The sequence below is a fragment of the Molossus molossus genome, unplaced genomic scaffold, assembly GCF_014108415.1.
Source record: "Molossus molossus isolate mMolMol1 unplaced genomic scaffold, mMolMol1.p scaffold_m16_p_6, whole genome shotgun sequence".
Classification (NCBI taxonomy): Eukaryota; Metazoa; Chordata; class Mammalia; order Chiroptera; family Molossidae; genus Molossus; species Molossus molossus.
In genome coordinates, this window is record NW_023425399.1 from 36,059,864 (window position 1) to 36,073,457 (window position 13,594).

The 13,594-nt window shown below is 38.8% G+C and overlaps 1 protein-coding gene across 1 annotated transcript in view; it reads left to right on the top strand.

Annotated features, from left to right (window-relative positions):
• Positions 1-1,527: 1,527 nt before the first annotated feature.
• The window catches only part of SPTLC3 (serine palmitoyltransferase long chain base subunit 3), a 135,419-nt gene continuing 123,352 nt past the window's right edge, over positions 1,528-13,594 (top strand). The window contains exon 1 of the mRNA XM_036245291.1: positions 1,528-1,876. Coding sequence (XP_036101184.1) covers positions 1,760-1,876 — 117 coding nt within the window. The 5' untranslated portion in view covers positions 1,528-1,759. The remainder of the gene's footprint in view (positions 1,877-13,594) is intronic.

Sequence of the window (13,594 nt, forward strand, 5' to 3'; positions counted from 1 at the left end):
TTTTGTCTTTTTCTTTTTGTTTCATCTCTGTTTTGGTTCATTGACCCAAAAATGTTTTTTTTGTTTTTTGTTTTTTTTCTACGTGCTTGATATTAAAGAAGCCTTGGTTCAGGCCCTGGCTGGTGTGACTTGGTTGGTTGATTCTCATCCCGTGTACCAAAAGGTAGCTGGTTCAATTCCATACCACGCCACATGCCCGGGTTGCAGGCTCGATCAGTGCCAGGGGGTTTGAAGGAGGCATCGATCTATGTGTTGCTCTCTCTCCATCTCCTTCTCCCTTCCTCTCTCTCTCTCTCTCTCTCTCTCTCTCTCTCTCTCTCTCTCTCATAAGTAAATTTAAAAACCTTAAAAGAAAAAAAGAAAGGAGATAGAGAAGGAGGAAGGAGAAGCCTTGATTCAAGAGAACAATGCAAGTGGACTTGGGAGGACTCAACAGGCTTTAGAGTTTAAATAATTAACACTGTCCAGCAAACCATATCACTACAATGCCATTTGACAGTGATAGAAGAAAACAGAACCCCAGGGACTGGTGCATTAGGATTAAGAGTTAATAAGTAAACCAGAAGTTTTGGGACTGGGACACTCAGACACTATCTGCCTTCCAACACTGGTGTCAGTAAAAAAGCCAAACCAATGTTTTATTTTCCTACCACCCCATCAGGTATTAGCCCACAAAAAAAAAAAAATGTATCTCATTTTATAGGTAGAGAAAATGAGGCATAAAGAAAGAGAATGGTTCTCCATGGTCACATGGTTGGTAAAGGTAAATTAGCCATGATAAGAAACCAACTCTTCTGTCTTCCAGACTTCTGACTTACAGGAATTCTTGATGAGTTAGTACCTGTCATTATGTCATTGGTTTTAACATTAAGTTAAACATTAGGTGGGTTTAACATTAGATGGGTCCTGAATATTTTTTTTGCCATTTTTGTATTATGGTAAAATATGCATCGCATAAAATTTATTATTTCAACTATTTTAATGTGTGCAGTTCTGTGGCATTAAGTACATTCACATTGTTGTGCAAACATCACCACCATCTATTGCCAAAACTTTGTCTGTCTTCTCCAACTAAAACTATGTGCTCATTAAATAGTAACTTCCTATTTTCTCCTTCCTCCAGCTCCTGGCAATCACTTCTGAATGTTATTTTACAGCAAAAATATATATATATATATCTATCTATCTATATATATATCTCTATCTATATATATAGATATATATAGATAGATATATATATATAGGCTTTGAGCTTGATTTACAACCAAAAATGTGATTAGATGCAGGAGAGGAAGGTGGGAGATAGACGTGAATTTAGAACTGACTATATGCACATAAAAAAACTCCATTTGAGTGTGGTGTGTGTGTATGTGTGTGTGTGTGTGTGTGTGTGTGTGTCTTTAAAAGACTTCCTCCTCCCAGCCCGCCCCCTCACAGTTTGCCACTGGGTTTTGCAGTCTCCTGATTTCCTCAGTCCACAAGAGGAGCCAACGTGGGCAGTCTCTTCTGTAGTTTCAGGAGCTAGTTTGTTGCCACGGAAGCCACATTCTGAGTTGAGGAGTGGAAAGGTAACAGTTTGCTTTCAGTTTCAAAGATCTCCCCAAAAGATATGGTTGCTCTTTTTCTGGAAAAGCCTGATTGGTAGGATTCCTCCAAAGGCTCAGCCCGAAGACCTTTATGCCATCCCCTCATCAACTTCAAAACCGAAGCTTGCCAATAACCACGGGGGAAACCTGCTGGGTTCCATCATTTCACACAAATGGCCAATTCTGGAGGCAGCGCTGTTTGCAATGGGCATCTCCACAGTCACAGGAAACAGAGTGACAGCTCGCAGAACGGAGACTGCAGAAGGAACGGGGCAGTGAGAGAAGCCCAGGTAAGAGCTGACTGAATGACCAGAACGTTTCAATATTTCTTTGTCAAGCTGTTCCAACTGAAAGTCCTTCTTATAAAGTGTTATGTGTTTTGATTCTTCACTTCAGCTAATTTCATATGCTTGGCTACCAAACAGCTTAGAATGTGGGTTGAGGAGAGAATTTCTTCTCTGTACAAGAGAGGACATACATAGTCCCAAGAGCGATTTAAACCTTGAAAGTACAAACACACCTACTAGGCTTTTATTTTCTCTCAAGCATTTCGGGGGCAGACTTGTAAAGGCTCAAACTTTTCAGCTAAAGTTCAGTCCATCAGGAAATCATGACAGGCTACCTTCATCATACTTCATAAGAAGAAGAGGAAGTGGAAATAAACTGAAACTTGCTGAGATTATGTGGTATGAATGGCATTTTCCCCATATAGGAGAAATGCCCCTCTGGGTGAAAGATGAATTATCAGTGGTGTTTAGTGGGGCGTGTCACAGCTTACGATTTGATTGGGGCCAGAGTGTTTCTTTGAAACTTGACATCACAGCATTCCTTTCCCAGACACTTCCCAAAGTGTGGCTTATTGTTATATGCTGCACAGGGGAACCACACAGACTTTTGTTTTCCCATTTGATACTTTTTTTCGGCTCCTGCTGGGACAGAAAGTTTGATGGGGCAAGGCTGAGGAGGAGGAGGAGGAGGAGGAGGAGGAGGAGGAGGAGAAACTAAAGAAATATTATCAGCTTATTCACAGAGGGAGCGGAGCACTGTGAGGTGCTTGTGAAAAGGCAGTTCCCACTTCCCACATGATGCCCTGGCTCCTTGTTCTGAGTAACAGGGATGAGCTCACCTGCTTCAGATGCAAGTTAGCATAGCCAAACAGGTAGCTTCACTGTTGGGAAATGAGAGGCTGGGCAGGGAACCTGTACAGTCCTCCATCACTCATCTATCCCCAGAGAACCAGCATCCACCCAGGGGAAAGGTCAGACTGTTGTAAGATCACAGGACAGGTTGGGCTCGCTGGGAGCCAGTCCACCACTCAGTACATTAAATCTGCGATTCCAGTTGGAAGAGGTGAAGGGGTGGTGGGGCAGGGACTCTGGAGCATGGCTGTATGTGAAGATGCTGTGATCCCCTCTTAACAAAAGGCATTCTCCTAGCCTTAGAAGTGTCTACTGAAAATCTCAGGCCTGGCCTCTTCCAGCTGAGTATTTGAGACCGAGTGTGCAGTAACGAGAAAACACTCAGCTCCCGCCATTTGTATTTGATTCAGACGACTATCACCCAAGATTCTCCTTGTCCCTGAAATACTCGTGACACTGGACATTTGCCTACTCATCTTCTGAACTATTCTGATCCTGAGGGCTCTCATTTGGGCAAGGATGCCCTCAAAGCCCTTCTCTCTTTTTACTTATCTTGGTTTTATAACTACCTCCTAGTGTCTCAGGTCAGAAACTTAGGTAGATAGTTGCAACCATTCCTAAGTAAGAACAAAACCCAGGATCCTAAAGATTCATTGCTAAGGGCTCCTACAAGATTGTAAATGGCCTTGGACTTTGAGGCTTCTCTGAGAACAGCAAGAAATATCAAGGCTGCTATTAGATTTTCCGACATCTCTTTCTGAAGGGCCATCCACAAACTGCTGGCTCAGATAAATTTAGTTGTCACTGAGTTGGAATTGGAAACCACTGACATCCTTGATTCTTGCTTTAAAAATATTTTCCAGCCCTGGCTGGTTTGGTTCAGCGGTAGAGCATTGGCCTGCGGTCCAGAGAGACCTGGGTTTGGTTCTCCCTAAGGGTATGTACCTCCGTTGCAGTTTGTCCCCGGCCCTGGTTGGGTCGTGCGGATGGCAACCACTCGATGTATCTCTTTCACATCGATGTTTCTCTCTCTCTCTTTCCCTCCCCACTTTATCTGAACAAAAAATGGAAAAATGTCCTCGGGTGAGGATAAAAAAATAATAATAATAAATAAATAAAAATTTCCAAAAAGGATGAACCCCGTAGAGATCTTCATGTAATAGGGCAGACAAGGGACTTCTGTCCCCACCGTGACGTGGATGAAGTTTTCTTCACTATCGTGATCCTGTTACTAGTTTTAGTACATTTTGCCTTTAGGGTCCTTAGCAAACTGGGTCTTGACCAAAACCTTGATAGTTGACAAGCAGTCAGTAAAGGCTAACATATCCTGGGCCAGTAGTCTTCCAAGTCCGCCTGCCTGGCCTAGTGTCCTATGAAGCAGCATCTGAAGTCCTACTGCTCCTCTGAATATCCCCTCACTCTTCTCTTCCTGCTTTTTTTGCAACCACGTGGCAATACATTTGTCTCTGGTATATGTTGGGGGACCCTGTAAGATTCTGTTCACACAGAGTTCTCTGAAATAAAATTTCAAAAAAGAAAACAATTTGAAAATCACTCTTAGGCAGTCTCTCGGGAAGCCTTCCTTTCTGTTTCAATGTACCCTCGCTTCCACACCCTGGCACTGGAGTCCAGGCTCACTTCCCCACGCTTGAGACCGGCACACGAGCCAGACTCTTCCTATTCTGGAAACCTTCTAGAGTTCCTTTCTGGACCTTTTTTAGAACTTGACTTTACTGCCTGTTTTTGTGATTTTAGTGCTCTTAATACTTCATTTCTCCAGAGGTGTCTTTTCATGGGATGGAGTCTGCATTTTCTTCTATTAAATTGATCCTACAAGATGAAAGAAAACTTGACATTTTCCCTCATCATTTCTTTTCCTAGCAAACAAAAATGCCCTGAAGTTAGAATTAGTATAATTCAGTGAGTTCTTGATCCTGAATCATGATAAAGTGTCTTACATGATAAAGTGTCCTACAGTGAGCCCTAAGAGGTATCTCTGTTCATTCTACTGTTCTTTCATTCATGCACCAATACGTATTAAGAAACTATTGTCCTTGGAACATATAATGATATATTAAAAAGTTTATAATTTACCTATTAGGAGAAAGCTTATAACCTCTCAACTGACCTTCCTGTTGTATACACCTTTATATCCTCTTGAGATCTACAGTGTCCTGGTACATCTGCTTTTGTGTTATGGCATAAACTTTTGGGGAGTAAGAGCCATGACTGATAGTTTAGTTACACACAGCAGTCACTGCCTGACAGGCCCCTATTACCAGTGTCTGTGTAGCTCATCTAGGCTGCACACTGATCAAAATAAAAGAATCCCACCAATTATTAGGAGAATTCATGAATTAAAAAAGCTTTGGATATCCCTTTCAATTACTCTGAATTTTCATCTCACTCTCGTCTTCCACACTTATTCTCTGGTACCTTGTTTTTTGGTTCTTATTTTCTAAAAAAATAAAAATAAATAAATCCCCAATGTGACAAGATTTCTCTGTGATCTTCCTGATGAGCCCCCAATTTTATGGGATCATCCTTGTAAAGCCTTCCCGTATGTCAAGTGCTGCAGCTATTGAGATGATATGTTCTGTCCCCATTTATAGATAGCTCACAAGTGTGAAAGACAAACAAGTAAACAAGTTATTATAGTTTTTAATGGTAAGTTCTATAATAGACACTGTGTTTATCTATTGCTGTATAACAACCCCTGAAAAACTCAACAGCTTAAAACAGCTACTGTATTGTTCATGATTTCTGTGGGCCAGGAATTGGGGCAGGGCTTGTTTGTGCTCCACATGGTGTTTGATGTGTAGCCAAGAAAGACCCACTCACATATCTAAGACCTTAGTGCTGGCTATTGTCCAAGGTAACCTGTGTCTCTCACAAGGACACCCTCTCCACGTGGTATCTCATTATCTGCAGAGTAACCTAAGCTTCCTCACATAAAGGCTGTCTTCCAAGAGAGTGAAAATGGAAACTGAAAGTCTTCCTAAGGTTAAGGCTAACTTCTGCCACGTTCTATCATCAAGGCCAGTCAACAAGGCCAGCCCAGAGGCAAGGGTAAGGGAAATGGATTCTCCATCTTAATGGGAGGATCTGCAAAGTTACATTGCAGATGGTTGTAAGAGAATGGTGAGATCATTGTGACCATTTTGGGGAACAGTCCATTATAACATAGATATATGAACCATGCTTAGAAGCATGGAGGAGGGGGCATCTGACCTGGGGTAGGAAGGCAAAAAGTCACTCTAGACAGAATGAAATCTGAAATGGAATCATGTCTTGAAAGCAGAATAGCCAGACATGCAATCATGGAAAGGCATTCTAACAGAGGGGAAAGATCTTAGATAGATGAAAAACATTAGAACATATGTTTGGACATTAGAAGTTTGGTTAATGAGACTTAGGCTGCTGGATGAAGATAAGAAGGCAATGAAACTGTAAGAGTAGGTGGGAAAATACTAAAATACTTTTGTCTTATTTTATATTCCCCAAGAAACAGACCCAGAGATAAGGATTCAAGTGCAAAAAAAAAAAAAAAAAAAATGTATATGGAAGTTGAACCCAGGTATTAGGGGAATAGTGGACTGAGACACAGAAGAGAAGGATTTCAGTACATTCATACATAGATTAACACTGTGGGAAATTGGGACTCAGACTTTTGGGACATCTGGATGATGATATAGAATATGCCTTAAAGTTGTCCCAACTAAGGCATAAGTAAAGGAGTTATATGTCAGCCAACTTCTGTCCATCTCTAGTTGAGGGATGCTCCCAGAAACATTAACCACATAGCACTTTTATCCTGCTTCCATATGACTAGGGAAAGCACTCAAATTGGTCTTCAGATATTTTTCAGTAAGAAGTTATCAGAGTGCAAGACAATCTAGATGTGGCAGCCAGAGTGTCTGCCATAATATATATTCATAAGTGATGAAGGTTTGAGAAGAGAACTGTCATGATCAGATGTGGCTCTCTCAGTGGGTTTTATCACTGGTGATTTTTAGAACATAGCTTATGAATTAGCTCTGGCCGAATCGACTAATCATTGTGGAAGACTGATTTATGTTATTAAGCAACATAAACAGAGCCTACCTATTGTGTCTGTCAATGGAGAAAACATAAGGTATATGTCAAGTCTGGATAGCATTACCATGATTTTCTCCCTTTGCACTCAAGCAAAGTGAAGAAGCAGAGACCATGAAAAAAATTAGTTGTTTCATATACTTAAAAAAATCTAAAACTCTGTATGGCAAAAACATCATAAAGAATAATGAAAAATTAATTAGGATGTGTAATTGAAATAAAAACCCCATTTACAGTAGCATCAGAAACATGAAGTATCTGGGAACAGATGCAAGAAATAAAGTTAAAATCAACTTGAAGAGTGTTAAAATGCTACTGAGGGACATGTAAGAAACTGGAATAAGTGAAAAGACATACAATACTCATGGATGGAAAAACTCAAGGTGAAAAATAATTTAGCTAAGTTAATCTATAAATCCATGTGAGTCCAGTAAAAAAAAGAAATTATAGAAATATAATTTCTATGAACCAGAAAATGATGTTAAAAGTGATGCAGAATAATTAACAGGAATAACCAGAATTATGAAAAAGAGTAATAATGAGGAGTGACTCGCCCTGCCAACTAATAAATTATGTTATGCAGCATAAGAATTCAAAAAGGTATGAACTAGCACATAAACAGATAAATGTAATTTTCAATTGTTCAAATTAATACATAAATATAAATTTTAAAATAATATATGCATGGGAAAAGTCTTTAAAACTGTAATATAATACCAAGAAGCCATAAAAGAAGAGGTAAAAAATCTGACTACATAAAAATCAAACATTTCTTTCTTCATGGCAAAACAAAACAAACAAAAATAATACCATAAAATACTCAAAGGGCAAATTACAGATCAGGAAATATTTGCAATTCATATCACAGAAATGAAATATATATATATATATATATATATATATATATATATATATATATATCTTTTAGAAACCAACACAGAAAACACTCAAAAGCCAAAGAGAAAATAATAGGCAAAATATGTGAAGGAAGTAGAAATAGAAATTTAAAAGATTTTAAAAAAGGAAAGAAAGTAAAAAGTAGGGAAGGGAAATGAGGAAGTGAAGGAAAGGAATAAGCTAGAATCAGCTTCCATCAGAAGATGGGGGGAAAAGTTGATTTTCTTAGGTTGTGTCTATAAACAATGAAATTAAGTTCAAAGTTAGAATTACCTACTTATTTTGATCAGTTCAATAATAATATTAAGGCTAATAAATAGCATTGTTGGTAGTTGATTCATGCAGGTCCTTTAGGCTCATTTAATTGTCATAAAAATACTGTTAAATTAATACTATTATCCATGTCTGTAAAGAGGAGGAAATTTAGGCTCTGAGAGCATAACATTCCCAAGATCATCCAGCTATAAGAAAACTAGAATATAAACTCTGGACCATCCACCTTAGCCCTGCTTCTTTTTGGTACCAAGACTCCATGGTATTATCCACTTCCCACCAAAATAAGCCTAAAAACCCTTTTATTTTAAGAACTGAAAATTCCAGTTGAATCAGTTGAATAAGATACCAACAATACATAAAAAGAAAAAGAAGAAGAAAGAGGAGGAGGAGGAGGGGGCGGGGGAGGAGGAGGAGGAGGAGGGGGAGAAGGAGGAAGAGGAGGGGGAGGAAGAGGAGGAGGAGAGATTATGCTTTCATTGTGACCACAAATATCCAAGAATCTGATGCTCTAACTCCTAACACATTGGCCTATAGTTAAAAATCTTGGGAAGTAACCAAGAAAATAATAATTATGTATTACATAATCTCTAACATATATTGCATTCTTTCTAAGTGCCACACATTCTAACTGCTTTGCATTCATCATCTTGCACATTCCTACAAGGTAGATATTATTACTATCAGACCCATTTTAGAGGTGAGGAAACAAAGCTTGGTAAGTTAACCAAAGTCAACAGGTCACAAGCATGAAAACTAGCTTTGGAACATGGTTTTCCCAATTCTAAAACCCAAGTTTGTATTTCTTAGTCCATGCTGCCTCTCTAAACACAAGATGTTAGTAGAAGTGAGATCCATACTTATTTCCACATCGAAGGGACAAACCTAACTCAGCCTTAAAGGGCAGAGTCAGTGTGAGTTAAAGGGATCATGCATTGTTTTGCTTGCTTGCTTACTGTTGTTAATGAAAATTTGACTTTATTATTGAAAATGACACCAAACTCACATACCAAAGCCTTCAGTGCAACATCGTTCATTCACAGAAACACTGCATTGGTGTACTGGCCACCACCAATTCTTTACTTTAAACAACTCTGAGTTAAAGAAAACAAACTCCATGTAACCCTGAGTCATATGGATTTATACTGAGACCCAGATGGAGTTCTACAGATAATCTGCCTTTCAGAAGCTTTCTTCAATAGTACATGGTAACCCGAATAGGCAGTTCATTTAGCAGAGCATTTTCTTGTAATAGTGATATCTTAGATATGCACTGCAGTAGATAAAATATAGTCTCAAATTCTTTGCTATATCTTCCATTGAGTGATAAAATCTATTCTACTCCCCTTTAATCTGGGTTGTATGTAATAACTTACTTGGCCTATACAGTACTTACTTGGCCTATACGGTACTTCTGAAACTGAAGTTAAAAATATCCTTGTAGCTTGAATCCAGTCTTTCTAGAACGGTCACTCTTAGAACCCAGCCACCATACTTAGAAGGAAGCCCAAGTAGTCTGGAGGAGAAGCTCAAGTAGAGAGAAACCAAGTATCCTTGCTGTGCTCCTAGCTGAAATGCAGCACCAACTTATAAACTGTATGAGTGAGCTCTCTTACAAATGGATCCTCCAGCCTGGGATATATGGACTCCAACTGATACTTCATGGAGTATATAGATGAGTTATCCCTGCTGAGTCCTACCCATATTACAGATTCTTAAGCAAACAAATGATTGTTGTTTAAGTGTGGCAGTGGTTCATTAAGCAACAATAAATAAGTGAACACACAGATATTCTATTTTTTTAATGTCTAGAAAATTTGTTCTGCAATCTCATCATTCCCATTTTTAGTGCTAGCATTTACATTTTTATGGAAGAGTTTGTTGTGGCCATCTATTTGCTTTCAAGTTGTTTTATGTTTTGGCCAAAGGATTGTGTGCTTAAGATGAGTGTCTGGCTGGTTTAGCCAAATACAGTGAACTCAAATATCACCAATGTAAACACACAGTCATTTAAATGCTGCCAAGTCTGTAGTGTGATCATTCAACCTGCTGCAGCCTGTAATTTATTGTATTCATATGAAGTAACAGCTGGCTCAGAGAGAGTATATTCAGGTGCAAGTATGTTCTTAGTTAAAAGAACACATGTTTTGAAATGTATTTAATATCTTCCAATGAAAAAATTAAATTTATCTATTTTCTGAAGTTTCTTAAAAACCTTTCTTGAAAACACTATTAGAGGTGGATTGATGTTAACCTAAATACTTGCATGGAATCTACTACATTTATTTTCAAATACACTGAATTTACTATTTTTACTAAATATTGTCACCTTAGTCTCAATTGGCCTGAACTAATACAGGTTTAATGGAATTCTAAAGTATACCAACCTGTAAATTAATGTGAGTAGAACCTGTTGTCATCCTATTAGAAACCAAGACAGTGGCCAAGTAATTCACAGTTTAGATTAAACATTGTGGGGGGTACTATAAGCCTAACTCAGAGAAGTATACAAAATTGTCCTCCACAATCTATTGTATCCATCACAGCACCACGTGAATCTTACTCCACTCAATAGTTTCGTCACATGGACAATCATTTGATTACAGCAGAGACTGAGACTGCAAATGCCTGGAAGGGTAGCAGGGCCTGGTAAGGAACAATGGGAAGTGGTAAGAATGGGTAAACCTAACAAAGCTCTTTGTCACCATGAAAGAGAACAGGTTCTGTGTTGACAGATTTTAGGATTTTCAAAAGAAGTTGGAAATCCAAATGAGGTGGTTTGAGAAGGAGAGAATCCCCTAATTAGGCATCTAAACTTAAAAATTCAAATAGTGTGTAGATTTCAAAGAAATATTGCTATCAGTCACAAATCTGTAATCTCTGAACTAACTATAGGTAAATAGGGTGAGAACAATAAGAGGTCATAGAGTGCTATTTTCTCATACACATTTACAAAGAACCATTCAGGGAATTTGTCTCTTCTTAGTTTGGATTTACTTTATATTTTTAAAAACACTAGAAGATATAATAACATATGTTCATTTTCCTGAGTTGTTATATTAACACTTCATCCCAGAGTGTGCGAGACTCGGGAACCATTACAACTGACCACATCTATTAGATTTCCCTGACCAGCCCTGATTTTAAATATTAGGTGCCAAAGTGTTCATCAGAATGTCGTAGAACTGACAGTGTTTTACTAGTTAAACTTCATCTCTCAGACTTCATAGGAAGAGACACACAAGCTTTTGGTTAGACAATGCATCATAAAGCTTTATCACCATTATTGTTCTGTAGACTGGTGTAACTGGGCCTTCAAAGTTGCCCAAGAAAATGCTATGTGCAAATCATAATTATTCTGTTAACTACAAGTTATGCCTGACTGTTCTTTCTCTGCCATGTGGGGCTTAACCATTTGGAAGTTTAGGATGCTTTGGGAACCTGATAGATGCTTTTTATAGGAAAACAAATGTGTTCATAATCATAAAACTTTTCATGTAGAGAGTTCATATATTCCCTGACTTTCTCAGATCCCCAGGTTAAGAACCTCAGCTGTGGAATGCCTGTATTAATTAGGCTACATCTGCTCTCACAACCTAACTAGAAAAACCAGCAAATCAACCTCTCCAGAAGAGTCGTAAGGTATTCATGAATTGATTCACCAAGGAGAAAAAACACACAAAACTCAAAGTGACTCAAGCAATAAGCACACATGTGATGTGTTATTTATTTATTTTAAATTTTATATTAGAGCCCTGGCTGGTTTGGCTTGGCAGTTGGAGCGTTGGCCTGCGGACCAGAGAGTCCCGGGGTTCAGTTCCCTCTAGGGGCACGTACCAAAAAAAAGAAAAAATTATATTAGAATTTTGCATTTGACTCTATAATATATATTTTTTTTTACTATAAAGTTACTTTTATGTCCTCCCTTAAAATCCTGAGTAAGAATGTGCTCCCAGATATTTCTTTCCTGGTGACTTTTTATATCCCAGAACCCCTCAGGATTTCCCAGGGAACCACTTAAGGAAGAATGACATTAAGACCACTTACTTTGAATTCAGATAGAACTGGGTTTGAGACAGAGCTCTGCCCCTTACTAGCTGTGTCACATTGGGCAGGTAACTTCATGTCTCTGATCTATATCTAATAAGGCAATAGAGAATATGAAATGAGATAGTATATGTAAGGTTCCCAGTAGCTATAAGATATATGGTAGATATTCAATAAATTATAGCTGATATCTAGTAAGATTAACCTGCATCCATCTCTTTCTCTGCTGTTATAATAGTGTACAGTACAATGCAGGGTATAAAACAGGTGCTCAATAAATGATAGTCTTAAACCCTCAACTTTTCTCATTCAATGATGGCTTCTCAGTTCTCATTTTACTTGACCTGTCAGCAGCATTTGACACAAGTAATCACTCCTTCATCCTTAAAGCACTTTCTTCTCTTGGATTCCAGAATTCATATTCACTATCTATACCATTATCTGTTCCTTCCCAGTTTTGATTCCTGGTTCCCCTGATCTCCTTGAGTTTTAAACAATGGAGTGATCCAAGGCTTAGTCAATTAATCCTTGTACCCTTTTTCTCTTCTAACTACATATCTACCATGATCATCTGATATTATCTCATCTCTCTATGCATATATTTGACTATATATGTGTGTGTGTGTGTATATATATATAGTCATTTCCTTCCACTTAGATAATCAAAAGCCATCTCCAATTTCACATGTCCAAAACTGAGCTCCTGATACTCTTTTTCTCACTGTTCCCAAACTTTATCCCCTTACAGTTTTTCCCATCTCAATAAATGACAACTCTATCCTTCCAGTGATGCAAACAAAAAACTTGACTTTTTTATTTCATGACTTTTCTCTTTAATTCTACATTCAACCAGTCAGCAAATTTATGACCCTACCTTCATAGTGTTTCCAGAATCTGACTGCTCTCACCTTCCCCACAACAGCCACTCTGGTCTCACAACCATGGTCTCTCACCTGGACTGTTGCAGAAACCTCATCTCTTCTCCCTGTGTCCCACTTACCTAGTGCTGCACAACAAACCATCCCAACACACAGTGGCATTGAATAACAGCCATTTTAATATGCTCATGGATTCCGCTGGTCAGAAATTCAGAAAGAGGCATCGTGGGGACTGCTCTTCCCTGTCCCATGACAAGATGACTGGGGCCTCAGCTAAGATGACTCAATTGGCTGGGCCTGGAACTGCGGGGTCAGGCGGATCCGCCTCCAAGATGGCTTTCTCACTCCCATGCCTGGCATCCGGGCTGGGATGGCTGAAGAGCAGGACAAGCCAGGACTGTGGACTTAGTGCTACATAAGCCCTTTTTATCAAGGAGGACTCAAGCAGAATTTTCTAGTAAATGAAGTAGAAGTCTCATGGTCTTTTGTAACCTAATCTCAGAGGGTAGCTTTATTTCCACCCTACTTTATAGGTCAAAAACAAACCCACTTGATTCAAGGAGAAGAGAACATCTCACCTTTCAATGGGAAGAGAATAAAGTATTTATGAACATATTTTAACAACCCCCACCCCCCCCCCGGCCTGCCATTTTTCCACCCCTGTCCTTCCCTCTACAAC